The sequence below is a fragment of the Protopterus annectens genome, chromosome 9.part0 (assembly GCF_019279795.1).
Source record: "Protopterus annectens isolate FY-2018-M chromosome 9.part0, PAN1.0, whole genome shotgun sequence".
NCBI lineage: Eukaryota > Metazoa > Chordata > Ceratodontiformes > Protopteridae > Protopterus > Protopterus annectens.
Window position 1 is genome coordinate 1,138,829,788 of NC_056743.1, and position 23,635 is coordinate 1,138,853,422.

General features: G+C 38.1%; 1 protein-coding gene across 3 annotated transcripts in view; it reads left to right on the top strand.

Annotated features, from left to right (window-relative positions):
* Nucleotides 1-23,635, top strand: part of STX3 (syntaxin 3) — a 580,698-nt gene that overhangs the window by 451,917 nt on the left and 105,146 nt on the right. For all 3 annotated transcript variants that reach the window (XM_044084003.1, XM_044084001.1, XM_044084002.1), the window contains exon 5: nt 3,376-3,443. In XM_044084003.1, coding sequence (XP_043939938.1) covers nt 3,376-3,443 — 68 coding nt within the window. The remainder of the gene's footprint in view (nt 1-3,375; nt 3,444-23,635) is intronic.

The window sequence follows — 23,635 nt, forward strand, 5'->3', positions numbered from 1 at the left end:
GTGTTCAGTGAAAAAATATTTAGTTGTCCACTCCTTATTGAACACTCGACATTCTCTGTCCACTTCCCTTTTCTTGGGTCCGCTCATCTTCATAGAGGGGCGGTGGGTCAAAGGGTAAAGTGCAAACGTGGAGTAATAGGCCTACGCTTCACCTCAACAAAGCCAATATATCTAGAGTGCGCCATCTAGTGAGGAAACATCAGAATTGCAGGGGAAATAAAACATTAACAAGGTTAATTTATTAAATTTTTTCAAGTTTGGTGGGCCGAATCAAAACGTTTAACGGGCCGCATGTGGCCCCCAGGCCGTAGTTTGCCCATGCCTGGTCTAAGTGGTGCAGTGATGCAGCATTTGACATTGTCGCCTCACAGCTAGAGGTTCACCGTTTCGATTCTCGGCTGGGGTGCCTTCTGTGCAGAGTCTGAAAGTCCTCCATGTATTTGTGTGGGTTTCCTTCCACATTCCAAAGACATGCATCTAGAGCATTTCTCAACAAGCCTCTGCTGAAAATAGGCTCTGTCCTAGCTGGACTTTCCTGGTCAACAAATGTTAAATTAATAAAATCAAAAAAAACAGAAGAAAAAGTCAAAAAGGAGAGTTGATGCTGACTTATTGAAATTTATTTACATCTCCACACAATCAAATGAACGTTTTTAATTGCCTGCGTTTTCGTCCTGAAATGGACTTCATCTGAAAAAGTTTAAAGGAGAAGAGCGATTTTTGAAATTCGCTGTTCTCCTGCATTTTCATTTTTTTTCATCTTGTTGGTACTTGGCATTTCAAGTGCTGACATTTCAATAGGGAGTCACAGCTGCAACTCTGCAGCTGTTTCCATGTTGCTATATTGTAGTGGTGTATGCTTCTGTGGAGTTAGGTGAGTTTGGTGAGCTCCTGAAACTTACCATTGTATCGGTACCTTGGGTGCAAGGTGTTTTTGGTTTCAATTTTATTTCAAAGACCTAAGAAGTGCCGAAGATATGTGACTGATGGTACAAAATGCCTCCATATTAGTAAGGACAAAATCTAAGATGATTTAACTCCATTGGGATCTCTGAATAAATGTTCTAGGGCATTTGTATTGAGAAAATCCAGATATCTCTTTAGAATTATTTCTTAAAAGTTGCGTTTTCTCTGCCAATGCCATTGACTATGACATAATTATAAGCTCACAGTTCTGGAACTGGGTAGGGGGGTATCTATTCTAGCTAAACAAATTCTTGTGCATGTACTGATAGGCATTCTCAACTTTAATGGCCTTATGTTGCTACCTATCAGGTATATGGGGAGTGGATTAGTAGGGCATAAACAAAATCTCTGTGGCTACAAGTATGATGTTATCCTAGTGGTGTCTTAGTCTCCTGCCAGACAATGGGAAATATTGTTGGATCAGGTCCAAGGGTCTGGAGTTACTCTTGGCATCTGAGATCCAACTGGATTGAGGCCAAAAAAAAAAAAGCAGGCCTTTGAAATAAGCATGCAGATATTCTAGGCAGCAATTTTTATACTGTCAAAAGTCATAAACCAAGACTTCATTTGGAGAAATCAGTCTTACAATTTTTGTATGTTTAAGTAATTTGACCACAGGTAAATTTAGTATAGCCACCTTCTTTGAAGGCCCCAAAAAATAGATAGCTGTCACTTATCAGTTCTAGGTCACATATGTTTCCTCCCACTTTGTGCAAAATACCATTTTCTGGAAGATGTTGAAAATATTTGCATTTTTATTTACAAATTAAACTGGAAACAGTATTTTAAAGATTTGGATTAAACAGTAAAGCAATGTAGTTATGAGTTCCCCATCTTTCACAGTTTTCAAAACTGTTACCCCAAATTTGCAGTTTAGGTATTTCTTCAGAACACATCATGAATATGATAAGTATGATTTCTCAGTGCAAAGCCTATATATAGTTTAGATTTATACTTTCTGAGAACCTGACTTTTGAATACAATGTTTGCATTTATAGAGTGGAACATTTTCTTTAACTAAAGTTATTACCAATTGACATAAGCAAGATACAACAAAGCAAACAGAAATAGGACAGCACATGGGTGCAGCTTATAGCATTGTTGCCTCACAGCAAGACGTTCAGCAGTTTAATTCTTGGCTGCAGTTCCTTCTGTGTAGAATCTGCATGTCCTCCCTGTGCTTGCTTGGGTTTCCACAGGGTGCTCCTGTTTCCTCCCACATCCAAAAGACATGCAGTTAGTGGATTGAGCACTCTGAATTGGCCATACGTGTGAGTGTGTGTGAATCTGGCATGGCAGAACTACCACAGCAGCACTAGCCACCCAGCAGTGTAAACCTTGGCTCAAGATGATTGTCACTGATGAAGTGACACCTTGACCCCATTTACAAAAGTGAGAAAAACGGGCAATGGATGGATTTGTGTGTGTGTGTATGCGTGTGTATATGTATATACATATATATATATATATATATATATATATATATATATATATATATATATATATATATATATATATATGTATGTATGTATATATATATATATATATATATATATATATATATATATATATATATATATATATATATGTGTGTGTGTGTAAAACCCCAAATAAAGAAAATTGTCAGTTTCCGTATTAGCAGCTTCCCAATTTCTCAATCCTCATACACTTGTGGAGATGTATTTTTAAGCATTCAGGGTGTTTTTTTCTTGGCCTGAATGCTGCACAGAATGGTTGGTGTGCAATTTTGTTCTATGTTCTTTTGTCCCTCATGCCATTTGACCATCAGGCCTCTATCCAACTGGACATGCACATTTATTTCCCAGTCCAGCTGGAGTGCTTGCTTCATGTTTGGGAGATCTTTTCAGAGTGGACAGACATTCAGACAGCCATGATGGCAATTTATGTTCTGTTTGACATCCCAGCTATGAAGATATTTCAGCATTGCCTAACCTCACTCCTGGACAGGGGAAGTTACCACCTGTGCCATCAATGGGGCTGATAAATCATTCCTCTTGCAAGTGCCCATATGCGTATGCAGTAAAAAAAACACCAAGCAGTAGCTCAGTGAGCCAGAAGCTCTTGCAGAGGATACTCATTGCATTGCCCCTGTGTGCATTGTGATATCTTCCACCTTCCATCCCAGAACATGCCTACCTATTCTTCTCTGCCAGCTTCATCAAGTGCCTGAGATGCTCGTAGATCGTATATCACTTGGGATATAGTCTGGGCTGTGTATCTCTGTGCCATTTGAGCTGTTGAAGTGTGGATGAGACATGTGAACGTGAGGAATTGCACCTTATTTTTGATGGAGACAGCTAGATGTGACACTGAAATAATGAACTGCTAAGGGTGATACAAAATGCTTCTGTAAAATATAACTGCATTTACTGTCATTTCTTTTAACAGCTATTGAGCAAAACATTGAACAAGATGAAGTCCGATCATCTGCTGACCTACGGATAAGGAAATCTCAGGTAGGAATCGCACATTAGAAGGATTTGACATTATATTGCAATGTTATGAGTTTTACTGCTATTTACTTCTAACCTCCTTGTTTCTGTCCACTAACACCCCAGATTTATCCAGCTTTTAAAAGTGTATACTTTTTACGTTTTCAGAAGTACCCATACATTATCTATACAACCCCTCATGAATGCACTGTCTCCCTGTCATATTTTTGCACAGTGATACACAAACTACATTTGGTAACTTTTTATGAGATGGGATCATGAGACTCACAGAAAAGTATGGAACAAGAATAATCCAGGTATGCAGGCACTACAGTGAAGTTAACTGTAGTGGGGTGAGGGGATGGCATAATAGTTGTCTTTACCTCACAAAGATACAGGGCTTGATTTTGACGTCTGGTTATTGGTTACTTTAGTAAAAGTGTGCAGACTGATATCCTAGCATTTATCTATGAACCTAATGCAGAAACCAAAAACTGTCTCAGACACCAGACCAGCAGTCGTGTCTTCATATAAGACAGCTTCATCAGAAAGTAAATTCCAGGCCATTGCACAGAATCAGTGTGACATTCAGGTATGTACAAGCGTGGTATCACATACCTCCAGCTGCAGGAACTGTTAGAACATGTGCCATAACTGTTACGAGATCACAGCATGTGGAACATTTCAGGGATACAACCCCCGCTCCCCATCCCATAAAGCAAATCTCTTTTCTACTTCTTCAGTTCTTTTCTGCTATAAACATTCTTTTGCACATCAGGAAACCTCTTGCCACTGATTTGTGATGGGGGGAGAATATTTCAGAACAATTAATATGGTGAGACAAATCCATCTTTTTCTCTTTACTGCAGCTGTGTACGTGTATAACATTTCTGTTAAAACGTCATCATCTGTTTTCTGCCTGCGTTTCTGGATTGCTTATACAATGTTGCAGCTAAAGCATTACTGACTTTGAATTTTTTTCTGTAGAAAACAGATTCCACCAGCCATCAGGCACACTAACTGTTTGTATTGTTCAGAGCTTAAAAATCATGTCTGTAGTTATTGTGTCTGTGAAATTTAACAATATCACCAAATTCCATAGACACAAAGTGCATGAGAATTCCCTAATTTCTGCCTTGGGTACACATTGTCTTCCTTGCTTTCTCAATCAGACTGGGCCAAGGCCAGTGCTTACTTTCATAGGCCAGGACTTGTCTTCTGGCATCCCTATCTCTAACGAGGCTCCAGGATGCCCTGTCAGAAATACACTGTTTCTTTATCCCAACTTCTCACTGCAAATGTGGTCTCAGAACTTTATTCCAGATAGAATCAGCTGCTTTCACTTTGCTTTATGCCAGGTATTATATGAAGGTCCTCCAGTTGATACTGAAAGCCCGGTGACTCATAGGAGTAGAAATCCCTTAGGTTTAATAGAGAATCTGTTCACAGAGGCTTGAGAAAAGCACATGATATTTTGGGCTATTCCTCCCCAGCTTTCTTTTAAGAAAGCCTTTTGCCCCATGCTTGCAGTAGTTACCCCAGCCTCAGATGCTCCTACCTTTAGGTGGCTGACACTGTGAGGTCCAGACAGCATATATCTTATGGAGCTGCCGAGAGTTACATTTATGCATCAGTGTTCCGGAAATGGTAGCAGCTTGAAATCTCTAAGGTTTTCAGTCCCTGAACCACATTTTGATTCTGATGGGCAATATGGCAGTATTTTGATGCACAACAAAAATGGAAGTCCATTTATGCTTATTGTGCAGAGTGGCATGTAAAATCTGGTAGTGAGCTTTTGAAGAACAGTTGCTTCTAATCTGTAGTCGACATTCTGTAGATATCCATTTATTTAGCTGAGTCTTTGCATACTCATGCATCACAACTGGTCCTTGAATCCCTCAATGACCAGAAAGCTTTTCAGAAATGGGGAAGTCCTCCATTATTTTATATCTTTCCTCCCTTGCCAACATCAAGTGTTGCAAGTATTATTCTCACACAATGCCACCCTAATTCAAAAGTCAGCATACTTTGGCCTCGTAGCCTGTTAGGGGATTTCCCCTGACAACGAAGTTCCTTTGTCGGTGAAGCTGTCCAAGATAAGAATAATTTAGTTGACCATCCCCCTACTGTCCCATGCAGATGTGGTTTCCTATTTTGCATAAATTTCTCATGGATACTTCCCTCCATTTTCTTCACTGGAAGCCTTTGGAAACCGCATTCATGAGGGAGTGTATATCCAAATATCCAACTGCTAAAGATTCCACTAATTCAAACCTTTTTTTTTTTTCCCAGACGGAGTGATTTTCATCTTGACTTCATCTTATATGCACTTTATCCAGAAGACTTGATAAATGGAAGAAGTATTCAGTCAGGGTTTGGTTCCTTTCCCTGTACATGTTACAGTGGTCCTCCACTGTCTTTTAGATTGTTCTAATGTGGCACTGACTTAAAGGCAGTTTGGCAGCCATTTCAAATTCCTGTTCAGCCAGGACTCGTATCCTTTCTTTCTTCTGTAAAGCCTTTATGAGGAGGTTCCATTATACCCAATGACTTCATTTGAAGACCTTTTTACCACCTTGAAATATGCATATCGGATTAGCTTACTTTTCCACTCCCAGTTAAGACTATCATCTAAGCCAAGCTCAAAGTCTTTGTTTATACAAAGCTGAACTGAGGTGGGCTACCAGACACAACTCTGAACTGAGATACCAGATGACTAGAGGCTTCTGAGCTTCCAAAAAAACATGTCGCCTGTTTTTTTGTTTTTTGTTTTGTTTATTTATACTATTTACTGCACTTTTTTATTGCCTGCCACCTAATTTAACACTGTATTTATATACTGTGTACAAAACTACGCTGTTGTACTGCAATTGTCTGCCTTACTGTGCCTGTTAAATCATATATTATTGCTGTTTTCACATTTTACAAAGCTCTTTTTGCTATTTTTCACTGTTTAGTATTTGCTGGAACTTTTTATGACACCCCTCCTCTGGGTCAGAAATCAAGGAGCCACAATCATCACCACTGACATTTGTGAAGGCATTAAATTTGAACAAACATAGATACACACAGTATATCCAGGTGCAGCTCTCTGCATCAAGCAAAATGTTCCTTAAAATCACACAGAGAATGCACTCCTGTCCTGGAGCTGAGTTTCCAGTGTCTCTCACCAGGCCCCAAATAAGACTGGGCACTGAGTCCTCAGCTGCTAAGTATTCCAAACCAAGTCCTCCACCACCCTCTCTGTGAAACCAGTGCTCTGTGTCCCTGCTCCAAATAGTTGACACGCACACTCTTTGAGATTTGATTTTCACACACACCCAGGAAAGGTTGGTACAGACTTACCAGCTGTGCTCTCTCTGCCCAGACTAAATGGTAGGTACTTCCACCAGAATACTGTAAGGCTCTTACAAGGGTACCCAATTACACTGAGTAAAATAAATACTAATACAAATGGTAGTGTTTGACCAATGCAGGAAGGTTTAAGGAGCGGCCACAGTGTCACCAAATAAATACAAGTGCTTTTAAAAGTTAAAATATTCTCTAAAAGGTCAGCCAGAATGCAAAGTTTAAATATATTTAATAATAAATAATAAAAGAACATAAAAATACTAAATATCTATTTACAATAAGCACCAGAATTCCAGTCATAGGAAATATTAAAAATAGCACAGATAGAAAGATTCATACATGTATAGAAAAAAAACAGTACTTAACTAATCTCACTATATTTTCCTGACTGATCTAAAGAATTACTATTTCCTGGTTACTTACTAAAGCAAGGCAAGATGAAGTAGGTGAGTGATCCTTCTTTGTCAGGTTTCAAAAACAGACTGCCTGAGACTTCTGTCTTATCTAGTATTAAAACATAATTTCAGCTCTGAATTACAGAATGCCATTACATACATCTGATCTCCTAATTTCTAGTGCCCACACTACCTCCTTTACTAGAAACCAAGCCAGAATCTTGCACATATGTGTTAGCATACACAAAGAGAGCTTTGCTAAGACATGTTGTAGCATCTGGAGGATATAAAACATTTTAAAAAATTCCACCTTTCCAGGGTAACAATTAGTTCACCCCTAAGGACAATGCAGTAGGATTCCTAGTCCTAGTTTTCACAGGCATGTTGTGTCTGGCTGCAATCAGAACTGTAAGATACAATCTTTATGACCTATACCAGGTAATTTAATTTCCGACTATTTTTCAAAATTAGCTGGACTGAGATTAACCCCTTCTCTTCCAGTATCCTCTGTTACAATATATTAATTTCAATAGTTGCAATACAGTCTGACATATAGGTGTATTTCTTTTCTGACCAGCAGGACCCACTGTTGCTACATTTTTAACACAAGCAGCTTTACAAATACATTTTTCAACACAAGCATCTGTACAAATCAGTGTGATACACAAATGATGTATAATTCTTTACAAAACTTCAGCTAACTATGCTGGCATATGTTACACATCCACTGCCTTACGTCTCCTGGCATAGCTGGCAATACCTCACATCATCACATTTTTCACTGCTACAAAGCAATCTGTTCTGCTTGTTCTGAGTTTCCTGCCAAGTAGTGTGAAAATAACTGATTTGTTAGCTGTCTAAAACATTTTTGGAGTCTTCTTGCTGATTTTCTGCTGTTTTAAATGTTTTTTTTAGTGTCTCACTGCTATTTTTCTGCTGTTAAACATTCTCTAGCAGTTCCCACCAAAACAAGGTTAGCTAGTAGCTGTAGCATAGTCCAGATACAGGTTTGCTGCATCTGGGTCTCTTTGTAGTGGCTGTTTTTTCTGTGCACATTTTCCAGGCTGTATTGGATTGGAAGAGGCCTTTCTGCACTCTGGTGAGAGAATTGTGCTGATTGGAACCTGTCTAGTGAAGGATGATTGGCCCCGGGCTTGGAGTAAGCATCCCCATTGGTCCTTTTGAATGTTTTTAAAGTTTTCTTTTCAAAATTTTAGCTTCTGGTATTTAAGCCCTGCATTTGAGCAGGTTTCTGCTTGTTAACATGTTGTGCCGCACCATGCACCGCTGCCTAATTGTGCACCATCGCCAGACAGATTAATTTAACAGTTTTTCTCTTAGATACAGCTGTAGCACATTAGCATAGCCCTCATCCTTGTTACTTTCCTGGTCAAAGAAATACTGCTAGTGAGCTGAAACCTATTAAACTACCAGCAGCAAGAAAAAACATGTATGAATACCCATCCACTGAGGTCGGTCCTCCATGATTCATCCTGATAACCCCTCTTAGTGATACCAGTCTTCAACCTAGCATTATGGACAGTTGGGCCACACTTCTTTCTCCTGCCAACCTTGTTTACTTGGATCTCTTGAGGTAGTGTAGTAATTGTGTCATGTACACCGACAACCCTCTACTTATAACTCACTCTAGTACAGTGTGTGAGAGATGTAACTACATCAGGAATTTTGAATCCATGCTCTCTCACATTTAAAACAGTAACACAGAAAAGGTTGTCAACTCACCCACTACTACAATCTCTAATCATACCTATACCATGCATCTAACACAAAATTTAGCATACATGGAGGTCCTCTCAAAAAACCTACTGAAACACCAGAGACCTCCAAAACATAAGACTGCCACAACTAACTTAGTTCCCACAGCACCCATGACACATAGCAACACCAGTGTTTCACCTGCCAAGCCCATTAGGTGTAAAACTCAAAAACCAAATGTTTTAGTTATTGAAGACTCAATAGTGAGAGACACAGATGTCCTACTCACCATGCTGGACAAGGAGAAAGTCACAGTCAGCTGTCTGTCCTGTGCCAGAATTCGTCAGATCATCCATGCACTGAGTCTCTCAGCAACAAGTATGATTATGACTCTGTCATAGTTCACGTTGGAGTGATCAACCTGAGACATACCTCACTGGGCTATCTGAACAGAGACATGATTGAGATCTCTTGAGTATGTGTCCCAAGCAGGTATGTCCCTAGCCTTGAACAGCATACCTAGAATGATGCCGCAATATAAACAAAAATGATTGATTTCAATAACTGGCTTAGTTTTTGGTGTCATTCAGTGGGGATCCAGTTCCTGTCAGCCTTGGAAGCCATGGTCGACAAACCTAGCTGCTTTGCCAGAGATGGGTTTGCACCTGGCACCTCTAGACTTTCAGCTGCTGGCAAAGGCTCTTACCTCCCCCACAGTGCCTTTTTTAGGAAAGATCTCGAAAACAAACTTACCAATGTGAAATTTGCCAATCATAACAAAATAAGGGTCATGCTGCTAAATGCTAGGAGCTTAAACCAAAAACTGCACACCCTGGAAGCACTTCTGTCACTAGAAGATATAGATGTCTGTGCAGTCACAGAAACCAGGTTCAAGGCCTCAGAGAGTACCCTGGCCTTGCAAGGCTACAATGCCTTCCACACCTTCAAACTTCAAAATGAATGTCTGAGAACCAAAAAGGCAATGTTTCTATCTGTATTGGAGATAAATTCTCCTCCTATCTAGTTAAACTGGACAACTCCAAGGTACTCCAAGTTCAGGTTACAGTGGATAAGACACCATTCAAATTGTAGCCAGTTATAGATCCCATGCCATGGGTAATGCCGAGCATGAAGCCTACTTCGGTATCAAACTAGAGACAATCCAAATATTACCAAACACTCTGGTTATGGGGGATTTCAATTATTCCACCACCAACTGGGAAACCTACACTAGCCCTAACTCACTAGTGCAAATGTTCCTTGACTTTAACTCAAATGCCCTGGAGTAAATTGTTCATACCCCAACAAGAGGAACAAACATACTAGATCAGGTCCTCACTAACATGTCAAACAGATGCACTACCGCAGCTGTTAGACCCTCATTAGTGAAATCTGACCACAAATCAGTCACCTTTGAGCTGACACTAACACCAGAACTCACAAAGGGTGAAATCAGAATAAAAAACTTCACCAAAGCAAACTATACTCTCCTAGGTGAAGGCATAAATGCATTCCAAGCCCCACCCCCAGCTGGAAGTGATAACTACACCAAAGCTTACACAAAAGCCCTGTACAATAACTTGCATAAGTGTATAGACTCTGCTGTTCCAGATAGAATCAAAGCCAAAGCCCCAAGTAAAAACAAGCTTCCATGGTGGACATCCAGCATCAACAAACTTTACAATAAATCTAAAAAGTTGCTGTCCAATAAAACCAAGGCAAGACCTCAAAAAATGGAAAACCAGCCTCAACAGGCAAATAAGGCAAGTTGTCAAATCATCTAAGGGCTTCTTTGAGAACTTAGCAAGCACAGCCAAGGATAACCATAAGGCCTTTTACAGCTACATACATAGCCTAAAAGGTAGGACCCAAGCATGTGCAGAACTTATGATGAACGATATCACACACACACTGACCCCATAGAGGTAGCAAACCTAGTAGCAGATAGGTTTGGTGAAAATTTCACTCCCTTATCCCCTCCAAACCTTCCCCCAAACTCCCCCCACCCTACATATCTGAAGAGCAGTTATCAAAGCCTTGTACAAGGCAAAAAACACAGCCTCTTTGGGACCATATGGCACCCCAGGCTGTCATCTAAACAGGCTAAAACGTGAACTAGCATCACCATTAAGTACCCTTCTCAATCATAGTCTAACCACAGATTTTGTTCCTGTGGAATGGAGAACAGCAACAGTTATCCCCCTCCACAAAGGTAGCCTAGCAACAGACCTGGGGAATTACAGACCCATAAGAATGACCAGCCTTATCTGTAAGGCCATGAAATGTGTCATTATAGACCACATCAATAAAGACACAAGTGACCTCCAAACCCTGTATCCTAGCCAATTCGTCTTTGTTAAGGACAGATTCTGCCTGTTAAATCTGGTAGATTTTTTCAAAAATGTGACCAGGGCCATTGACGAGGGCAAATCTGTGCACACAGCATACTTTGACTTGGTAAAACATTTCGACACAATCCCACACTCAGGCTTTATCGATAAACTTAGCAAACTGAATGTAAATCCCTTCTTTGTAAGATGGGTTGCCAACTGGCTCACAAACCAGACACACACTATCAAAGTGGGGTAACTCCACATCAACCAGCAGACCTGTTACCAGTGGGGTGCCACAGGGGTCAGTGTTGGGCGCCCTAATTTTTGGTACATACTTCTTAGAAGTTCAGGTCAAAACTAAGAGGTTGTGGCTGACCTAAGTTTGCAGACAACTGCACTGGTTGCAATTACTGGATCCCCAAATGACTGGTGTCCTAGTCATGGTCTCAAACTGAATGCAAAGAAATGCATCATCATTCTCTTCGGCACAAACAGTGTCCCTTCACATTATTAGATCAGTAACAATACCCTAAGTACCCATTGAGTGGTAAGGGACCTGCGATCACAAGTTGACTGTGACCTTAACTTTGACCATATTGGGTCTACTATAGTAAGAAAGGCTTTCTACGTAGCACACTTTATTAGTAAAGGCATCGCCTTGAGAACAAAAGTGGTTATAACCCCTCTATACTCGTATACCGTACAAAGCACCTGCAGCAACTGAAGAGACCACAGAGGTCTCTAACAAAGAAGATCAAGGGACTCCAGCATGTGCTTTACACAGATAAACTAAAGACTATGTCACTATGCTCTGTATTGTATAGACTTCTTAGGAGAGACTTATGCATGGCTTACAGAGCAATCCAATACCCAAACCTAATGACCTTGCTGCATATCTGTAAATCAAACGAGACTAGGGCTACCTGTTCTAGGGACCTAAATATGGCCTGTGACTTAATTAGGACGTGCTGGAGGGACATATTTATCTCCCAGTGACTGCTGCATCTTTGGAAAAGGCTACTTATTCATGTGAAACAGATCACCTCTATGACACCATTCAATGACCTGGATGAGTGGATGGGGCACCGTAAATTCTTACTGGGGAGAGTGACCACAACCCTCCTGGACATGGGCAGCTATTACTAAAGGCAATCTTGGTTATTGACTAACATTTCTATGGTATTACATTTGGATGAAATGGCTAGGCTTGAAATGACCTCCAGGTCAACAGCCTAGTAATCTCCTATGATCTTATGATTCTATGTCCTGGAAGACTTGCTTCTTAGAGCAGTGGCCTTTGGCAGGAAAATTTAAATTGTGTACACTCTGTTAAATCACTTCTGCTCAATTTCATAAGGAGAGAGATTACTTGTATAGCAGATTTTATACAGAGACCAGTATAAAGCAGTGAATTCATTTTCCATCCTTTTCCTCTCAGTCGTTTAGTGAAAAAAGTATGTCTTCTTTACTGGATGAGTGGACACAGGTAGCTCAGGCATTATTTGGACAGAACAAAGAAAGAGATCCAAAATGAAAACTGTTCATGTACAAACAAATGCGAGCTCAAGATTTTACTTTCAGCAGTGGTGAATTCTGAACGGATGTTTGTGTTAGTTTTTATAACTACTTCATGTACCTGTTCTTAGGAGTTACATGACTATCCATATCCTCTTTGGAATGTGAATCAGAACTCAGCGATTTACCTTTGTTGACTTTTACTATTTTATCCTGCTTTCCTTTGTGTCTTGTCGTGCTCCCTGCTATTTATCTTAAAGGAGATGAAATACAAAATGTTAGTTGTAGTAATTCTAGTGGGTAGTGACAATATCCTTCATAATCCCATTGTAATATTTCAGTAAGTTTTGATTGAAGCCCTTTGAAGAACATGATAATCATTCAACTACAGATTTAATTCAACCTGTCAGTTGCATTTTAACCATGTTTGATTGCATTTTAATGAGTGCCATGCTTTCTGTCAATATCATAGTTATTTGTCTTATCATTTGTAGTTGGTCCTTAGTTGAAAACCACCTCAGTAAAAGTTGAAGCTTAAGTGCTAGCCACTATGTAGATGAAATTACTGTAACACTTATGAAGGAAACAAAACCCTGAGAGACGTGTGCAGCTAAAAAGACATTTCCTATGAATACTGACTATGTTTATGTGCCTTGTCCCATGGGATGTTAGTATGAGACCAGATTAGGCATTCATAATGAATATAAGGCACAAGGGAGGTAATTTTTTCAGCTGAACCTAAATATATTGAAAAAGTTCAATGTTTAAATAATACGTCACATATATGCAATATGTCTCAGCAGGTCCCCTTCACATGGTCGACTTTTCACAAAGTCAACTTTCATATGGCCGAGACCATATGATCGACTTTTGAAAAGCCGACCATGGGGAACTACTATCTCTGTACAGTGCAGAATGGGAACATTTCCCTCCTCTGGACTGTAGTGTGATCTCGGAGTTGGTATATTTAAGTTATGCGAGTGTGGGGGGCTTTCCTAAAGTCAATCATATGGTCTCAGCCATATGAAAGTCGACTTTGTGGAAAGTCGACCATGTAAGATAGACCTGTCTCAGCTATGTAATATGTATTTGACCATGTATAGTATACTGCGGTGGTGGTGCTGCGGTAGCGTTGTCACCTCACAGTTAGACGTTGCACGTTCGATTCTCAGTAAGAGCATCTTCTGTGTGCCGACATGGGTGAATGGGTGTTCCTTTGTTGAAGGTTGTGCGTTAGGCCCGGCAAGGCAGCACGTAAAAAATCTACTGTCAATCATTAGCGGACCAGAGTTCTGCTGTGGCGACCCCTAACCGGGAAAAGCCGAAAGAAGACACACACACAGAGTGCACTACTACAGGCTATGACAATCTTGTTGCAGTACCTCTTTCCACATTAAGCTTTGTTGAAGTGGTTTTGCCTAGGGGTGACACCTTTACTGCTGATGTTAATATGCATACCATATAAAATGACTGTTTTACATTTTTACTGTACATTAGTAATGCAATATTGTTTTCTTCAATATACTTTCAATGCATTCTGATGTCTGTTAGTGATGATTATTCTACTGTTAGTTGTATTCTTATACTTGTAGCAGTATCTGTATATTCCAATATATTGTTTATTTATTCATTGTTTGTGGTCTAGTGTAGTACTGTCATTCAGAAGGGAGTGTCATTACTGTATTTTTGACCAGGGCTGAAGTGCTCAGCACCACCTGTATTGCATTTATGTGTAGCAAACCTCTTGGGTCCTCATCTTAAAGTTGGGAGGGCAGCAGATCAGGGAGTGGGACAGGCATAGGGTATGTGAAGGGCTAGCTACAACTTTGCCTTATAGTGTGTTTGTACATTTCAGTAAAGCCAAGGACATGGCTATGTAACAGTCACCATTAGTGCTGTCTGGTTTCTTCATGGGATATCTGTCTGTGCACATGTTGAACTGACAGTTCTTGGCTGCGCGTAGTTGTGATTGTCACATGTTTAAATTCCCATTGTTCTTAAGAACTCCTAAATTCCATTCCTTGCATATTGTGGACCATTATCAGATGTTGAAAACATGGCTTTCAGTTTATTAATCGTACTTCTGCTTGTAGTGTCTCTGAACTTCACGACTTCAGAAAACTTTGACTAGTAATGAGCAGATCAATTACACATATAATCTTTAACCTTAAATCTATTCCTGCTTAATCCCTTGTCTTCCTCAAACCAAATTAGAAATCTTCTCTAAGTTTGCTACTTTAGTAGGCATTATTACTCCGAACAGCCATAAGTACTCTGTATGCACTGACAGACCTGGTCAGTATAACAATCGTGAGCTCTTTCTTTATAATTCACAGTTCCCAAGTACGACATAAACTGTTTCTTTATGCTTTATTTCCTAAGTATAATTCATCTTTTTGACAGCATTTCATTCCTTGGCTGCTTAGCTATTTGTGCAGTATTCATTTATCAACCTTAAACATCGTGTGCCAAGCCGTATGCAAATGATCTCTTCCTTAAATGATAAGTATGACTGTATGTTTTTTTACACTATTCTTCTGTTCAGACAAGCATTTCATGGCCACTTCTTGAAGTATCAGCATATCTGGATTATTTTCAGTACACCTCTGATATGCTTTAAACTTCATTTTGTAATAGACGACTGTGAAATTAACCATTTAACCTCCAACTTATCACCAGCCAAATTGTGTTGCTATGGCAAATACACGCTACTCAGCATATGTGCTATATGTTACTCTTTTCTTGGGCTGTAACTCACAACTTTTAAATCACAGTTATATAATTACAGTAATATTCTCTGTAGTCTTGACATTGTCTTGTGCAACTTCTTAAATATGACTTCAGTAGCTTATGGTTTCTTTCAAACAACATTTACCCACAAGTGGATTCATGGAACTTTTCACAACCATATTGTACTGCGGTGGTGGTGCTGCGGTAGCGTTGTCACCTCACAGATAGACATTGTCCTGTTCTATTGTCAACTAGAGCGTCTTCTGTGTGGAGACATGCGTGAATGGGCGTACCTTTGTTGAAAGTTGTGCGTCAGAGCTAGCAACTCGGCACGTAAAAATCTACTGCCAATCATTAGCGGACCGGAGTTCCGCTGTGGCGACCCCTAACCGGGAAAAGCCGAAAGACACAACAACAACAACATAATATGGCAGGTAATTCCTTACATATATAGGTATACTATATTTGGCATTCTGTAAACTCTAGCAACTAAAACAAATGAGTGGTTTGCCTTTTTGCAGAATAGCTGTAATACTGCCATTTGGCTTGATATCTGATTGTAGAATGACTGACTCTTCATATTAAAATATTTCAGTGTGAGCACTATTGTTATTAATGCTCAAACACAGCAAAGTTCCTTTCTTGTTCATTATCCTTGTACCATTACAGACATCTTGTTCCAATAATCGTTAGTAACAAATTTGTATCTGACATAATTCACAACAAAATGTACTGAATCATTCAAAGAAATGCCATGAGCATCTGTCCTCTGATGGAGGCATTTCTATTACTGTTATGACTTTACAATGTTTAGTGCCTTCGTATATTAAAACATGACCTATCTATTTCAGTCCTCTAACTTTGATTCTGTACTTACTTTTGTTCATTTTAAGGTTGTCTTGTTTTTGTCTTCAGTAACTCAAGTCAGATTTAAGTTGTGATCTGATCCCACATTAGTATGTCACCAGTTATATTAGTAACATCCACCAATCCCCTCCGTAATCTCAGCAGTGGCTCTTGAAGACCATCCAGATTCTGACAATATATCAGATAGAAGTCTGTGAACCTTACACCTCCTCATATGTGAATTAGAAGTACAGAGTTTTAAGCTTTTCTCTGTCCTGATCACTAGCTGGCATCATACCCTGAAAACTGTTTTTCTGTCATGCATAGTACATCTTCATTTATAAGAGAAGGGTAACTCTGCCTGGTTTCACAAGAGTAACCCTGATGTGTCTGTCCATTCAGTATGCTTATTTTGTTTCCTAACCCTACCTATACACTATGTTTGGGTGCCAGTACTACTGTAAATTTCACTGGAATATGCATTATTGGTAAGAATGAAGGATCTCTCTGCACTTGATGAACATCTGGCAGACAGCTCAACTTTTAAATAAATATTTGTATCCTTTAAGCATTTAATCATTAATCTGCACGTTTACATGTTTATCCAATTCAAATTATAACTCTGCATTCACATTGTGAATTCTTCCCACCGTGGCAAGCTTCTGGCAACTCATGTGACCTAAAATCAATACAGTGTCTGATACATAAACTATCTGGAATCAAAATGCTTATTTTTTTCCTTGTATCTGTCTTCACACGCAGTTCTACTTGATGCCCTGAATATGTAAGTACTTCACACATCAGTGGCTTAATTTTACTTTCTTTCAGATTCTTATTTCACAAATGATTGAGCATACATTACATTGCACTCTGCATCAGTATCCACCTTATTCACTAATTTTCCTTTTCAGATATCTAATCGATTTCTGGTCAGAAATTTTCTATACTTGTGTTCTTGGATACTATGTACACTGAGCACATGTAGAAAACATTGTGCTAATAATCAAGATTTTTTTGTAACTTTGATCCAATGTTTGCAGTCTCCTCAACTGAGAATGTGTTTCTTTTATTTTATTCATTTTACCAAAGTGTTTTCCCATAGATTCTGGTTACTAGATTTATTACAAGACATTTATTTTTGTTATAGTTGCTTCTACTGGAAAAGCAGCCATCTACATATCATACTTTTCAAAGCTATCATTACTCATTTTACTTCATTTCTATGATGTTTTAAACTTTTCTGCTTCACGTACGACATTGCATAATTCAGAGTTATCTATGAGCTTGTGTAACTGTTACAAAATAATTTCACTCTCTCTGAATATATAGTTAGCTTTTTTCAGTTTACAAATCAATTAATTCAGTAATCTGCTCCTCATTTGATCCTGTGTAAACCTTCACTTGAGTGAACAAATTCATTTGACAGCATCTGACAAAATTGTATGCCGGGGGGGGGGGGGGGGGGGGCAGCAACAAAGCAAAATGAAAAATGGACAGAATATTCAAATTATGCATAGAATGCACCCAAGTTAAGAATCAAACTGCGTAACAGTAGCATCATTATAGCATTCTCAAATTAATTCAGAAGAAGGGGCTCAGTTTACATATGATTTTATTTTTTTACTATGGGGAATTGCACAAGTTTTCATAGTTCATTAGTATGTGATTGGTTGTGTAGACCATCAGTCATCTGGTTAGTGCAATAACTATTTGTTTCCTTTACTTGAAAGTGCCTGAGTGCACAGCAAATACGTTGCAAGATCACAAATGGGACATATTGATACAACTTCTCAGTGCCACATATTCCATTTGTCCAACTTCCTTTCATTGGTAGTATAGTGATGTATTACTATTCTAAGATGATGCACTATTTACAGAAATAACTGCAGGTGTAAAACAAGTAATATAGCAATTTCCAAAATTTGAAAAAAAAGTTGACTGTTGGACATAAAGCATCTATGATTGTGTAGATACCTGGAAGCACAGCAAGCTTCACATTGCTAATAGCTTTATGTGTGCTTGTATAGTAACTATTTACATCTTTTTGTTTAAAATATGGGAAGATTTGATTTTTTTTACCCACTTACAGGAAAATTACATTAGTATAAGTTGAAGGTGGTGTTCATGCTTGTGACTCCCACAGGGTATGCAAAGCTTTCTTTTCAAATGTGTACTGCAGATGAAAATACACCATCTCCCTTTGATGAGAGAACTGTTTGGCCTCAGTCAGAAACTATTCCACACCATTTTCCTGTCATTCATCGACATACTGAATTTTAGTTACAAGAATCAGAAAAAGTCAGTATAGGCTTCTGACAGTAAACAGTTTCCAGCTTATTTATTTAGATTTTTCTTGATTGAAAATTGTTAACAAGATAGATCTTGTGACCCCCATGGCCTGTTTTCAGGGGGAGGGTAAGTATAAATACATAAATCCCAGTAGAATGGATAACAACATCATTAGAACAGGGTGCACTGCCTTATAAACTCCTGCTCTGCAAAGTCTAAATTGCAGCAGGTGCAATACCCAACATTCCCAGAGATGGAGCTCTTTTAATCTGCCAACATTACTGTTTTTACATGCTATCTAAACTACTCCTGGCTGCTTTCTCCATTTTCCGCAGCTGATTCCTATACCACCCAGGCCACTAATCAAGCACAAGTAATCCGGGGTGTAATCAGGACCAAAACCTCTACAATTTGGAACCATCACTCATCTGTTCATTTATCCATCTACCTTAGGTATTCCGTTATTCTGCTTTACAAAGATAGATGTGGAGTGTTAACTACATATGTTCTGTTATTCCCTTTCTGTATTTTCTTTCAGATGTGTGCAAACCTTCCAAGGTTTGAAAGAACACATTGTTCACCCACTCACACCACTAGGATTGCACAGTGAAGCTGGATGGTATAATGAGCTAAACCAATAAACATAGTATTGTATAAATGAGTTTGCTACTCTCTGTCCATGAAACCATTACTACTTCCAGAATGTTTAAACATAGTATTGTATAAATGTGTTTGCTACTGTCTGTCCATGAAACCATTACTACTTCAGAATGTTTAATCATAGTATTGTATAAATGTGTTTGCTACTCTCTGTCCATGAAATCATTACTGCTTCAGAATGTTTAAACATAGTATTGTATAAATGTGTTTGCCCCTCACTGTCCATGAAACCATTACTACTTCAGAATGTTTAAACATAGTATTGAATAAATGTGTTTGCTACTCTCTGTCCATGAAACCATTACTACTTCAGAATGTTTAAACATAGTATTGTATAAATGTGTTTGCTACTCTCTGTCCATGAAACCATTACTACTTCCAGAATGTTTAAACATAGTATTGTATAAATGTGTTTGCCCCTCACTGTCCATGAAACCATTACTACTTCAGAATGTTTAAACATAGTATTGAATAAATGTGTTTGCTACTCTCTGTCCATGAAACCATTACTACTTCAGAATGTTTAAACATAGTATTGTATAAATGTGTTTGCCCCTCACTGTCCATGAAACCATTACTACTTCAGAATGTTTAAACATAGTATTGTATAAATGTGTTTGCTACTCTCTGTCCATGAAACCATTACTACTTCCAGAATGTTTAAACATAGTATTGTATAAATGTGTTTGCTACTCTCTGTCCATGAAACCATTACTACTTCAGAATGTTTAATCATAGTATTGTATAAATGTGTTTGCTACTCTCTGTCCATGAAATTATTACTGCTTCAGAATGTTTAAACATAGTATTGTATAAATGTGTTTGCCCCTCACTGTCCATGAAACCATTACTACTTCAGAATGTTTAAACATAGTATTGAATAAATGTGTTTGCTACTCTCTGTCCATGAGACCATTACTACTTCCAGAATGTTTAAACATAGTATTGTATAAATCTGTTTGCTACTCTCTGTCCATGAGACCATTACTACTTCCAGAATGTTTAAACATAGTATTGTATAAATGTGTTTGCTACTCTCTGTCCATGAGACCATTACTACTTCCAGAATGTTTAAACATAGTATTGTATAAATGTGTTTGCTACTCTCTGTCCATGAGACCATTACTACTTCCAGAATGTTTAAACATAGTATTGTATAAATGTGTTTGCTACTCTCTGTCCATGAGACCATTACTACTTCCAGAATGTTTAAACATAGTATTGTATAAATGTGTTTGCTACTCTCTGTCCATGAGACCATTACTACTTCCAGAATGTTTAAACATAGTGTTGTATAAATGTGTTTGCTACTCTCTGTCCATGAGACCATTACTACTTCCAGAATGTTTAAACATAGTATTGTATAAATGTGTTTGCTACTCTCTGTCCATGAGACCATTACTACTTCCAGAATGTTTAAACATAGTGTTGTATAAATGTGTTTGCTACTGTCTGTCCATGAAACCATTACTACTTCTAGAATGTTTAAACATAGTATTGTATAAATGAGTTTGCCCCTCTCTGTCCATGAAACCATTACTACCTCAGAATGTTTAAACATAGTATCGTATAAATGAGTTTGCCCCTCTCTGTCCATGAAACCATTACTACTTCTAGAATGTTTAAACATAGTATTGTATAAATGAGTTTGCCCCTCTCTGTCCATGAAACCATTACTACCTCAGAATGTTTAAACATAGTATAGTATAAATGAGTTTGCCCCTCTCCGTCCATGAAACCATTACTACTTCTAGAATGTTTAAACATAGTATTGTATAAATGAGTTTGCCCCTCTCTGTCCATGAAACCATTACTACCTCAGAATGTTTAAACATAGTATTGTATAAATGAGTTTGCTACTCTCTGTCCATGAAACCATTACTACTTCAGAATGTTTAAACATAGTATTGTATAAATGTGTTTGCTACTCTCTGTCCATGAAACCATTACTACTTCCAGAATGTTTAAACATAGTATTGTATAAATGTGTTTGCTACTCTCTGTCCATGAAACCATTACTACTTTAGAATGTTTAAACATAGTATTGTTAAATGTGTTTGCTACTCTGTCCATGAGACCATTACTACTTCCAGAATGTTTAAACATAGTATTGTATAAATGTGTTTGCCCCTCTCTGTCCATGAAACCATTACTACTTCAGAATGTTTAAACATAGTATTGTATAAATGTGGTTGCTACTCTCTGTCCATGAAATCATTACTGCTTCAGAATATTTAAACATAGTATTGTATAAATGAGTTTGCTACTCTCTGTCCATGAAACCATTACTACTTCAGAATGTTTAAACATAGTATTCTATAAATGTGTTTGCTACTCTCTGTCTATGAAACCATTACTACTTCCAGAATGTTTAAACATAGTATTGTATAAATGTGTTTGCTACTCTCTGTCCATGAAATCATTACTGCTTCAGAATATTTATACATAGTATTGTATAAATGAGTTTGCTACTCTCTGTCCATGAAACCATTACTACTTCAGAATGTTTAAACATAGTATTCTATAAATGTGTTTGCTACTCTCTGTCCATGAAACCATTACTACTTCCAGAATGTTTAAACATAGTATTCTATAAATGTGTTTGCTACTCTCTGTCCATGAAACCATTACTACTTCCAGAATGTTTAAACATAGTATTGTATAAATGTGTTTGCTACTCTCTGTCCATGAAACCATTACTACTTCAGAATGTTTAAACATAGTATTGTATAAATGTGTTTGCTACTCTCTGTCCATGAAATCATTACTGCTTCAGAATATTTAAACATAGTATTGTATAAATGAGTTTGCTACTCTCTGTCCATGAAACCATTGCTACTTCAGAATGTTTAAACATAGTATTGTATAAATGTGTTTGCCCCTCTCTGTCCATGAAACCATTACTACTTCAGAATGTTTAAACATAGTATTGTATAAATGAGTTTGCCCAGCTTTGTCCATGAAATCATTACTACTTTCAGAATGTTTCAGTTACTGAGCGTTGGCCCCATGCCCTTAGTCCACATATGCACATAAAAAACTCAAACATGCATACCTCCACATGCAAACATAAGTACACACACACTTTCTGTCTCTCATATACAGTGATAAAGTTATTGTTAGGCTTAGTTTGGCTATACCTGGCTAACTATAGGCAGTACAGAGGATTGTATTTCATAGGCATTTAAGCAATACAGTTCACTTTATTGAGACAAGCCTTAAGAATTTTGCTAAATAGAAATAAAAGTGCTTTACTGTAGAATATGATTGAAACCTTTACATTTTTTACTTAGTTTAATCTTTCAGAACAAGTTTACACATTTTGCAATCAGGGAAATCTAAAATTGTCCTTACAAACACTTTACTTACAGATGGAGTACAGGCTGAATCTTAAATGGAAACATTCTCTTCTTTAAGGCAGCAGTAGCAGTCTTTGAGAGTAGAATTCCTTTAACTTGCTCACACCAAGAGTACTGATCCCATGTTCCACTTCATGTCTATAGTGCTATCTGTGTGGACTGCATTGTTTTGTTCATTTTACAGTGCTTGAATGGCAGACTATAGAGAGCTCCTTTTGCAATGCAACTTATCAGAATATTGAATTTGCAGTATTCTGTGTTACAATTAAGCCATTTAAATGTAAGAAAATAATATTTAAATTAAATGAAAATGGCAAAAATCCACTTTATGTTTCATAGTTTAATATTTTTTTCTCATTAAATATTGCTATGACTGAATGCTCCAGACAGCTTTTTGCCAGCAGTAAGAAATTTGACACTTTGACTGCTGACAGGTGTGTATGAGTTCACTTCTCCAGAAGACTGAAAAGCACCGGCTTCTTTATAACACTGCAGCAGTTCCTACAGCGTTCTGACATTGCTTTCATTTTACTCTACAAGCCTGGCATTAGCTTTCTTTTCAGAAAATTTATACCTAAAACCATTTTTAAGAATTCTGGATGTAATCCAGTTCAAGCCTAATCAGCAGAAATTGGTTCAGGTTAGGCACTCCCACCTTTACAGAGACCATCCCCATTTCTGTGTCAGCACAGGCTATGTATACTATAATAACTGCAGCTTTATAAACCCATGTTCATTTAGCAACTCCTTTCTCTTTAACTGTATATACTCGCACATCTGGATTCTAGCAAAAAGCACCAGTTTCTTAAAATTAACAGAAAAAAGTGAGTCAGATAGCAAAAAACTGCCTTCACATCTTGTGAACACTAGCTGTAATCTGTGGAGTAGTGGGATGTTTCTAATTATAACTTTTTTTTTTAATTTTATTAACCAGGTTGTCCAACTCTGCTAGAGTCCTCTTTATGCAAAAGAGTGGGGAGAAAACTCCATAATTAGTGTATAGTCATAATACAATGTAGATG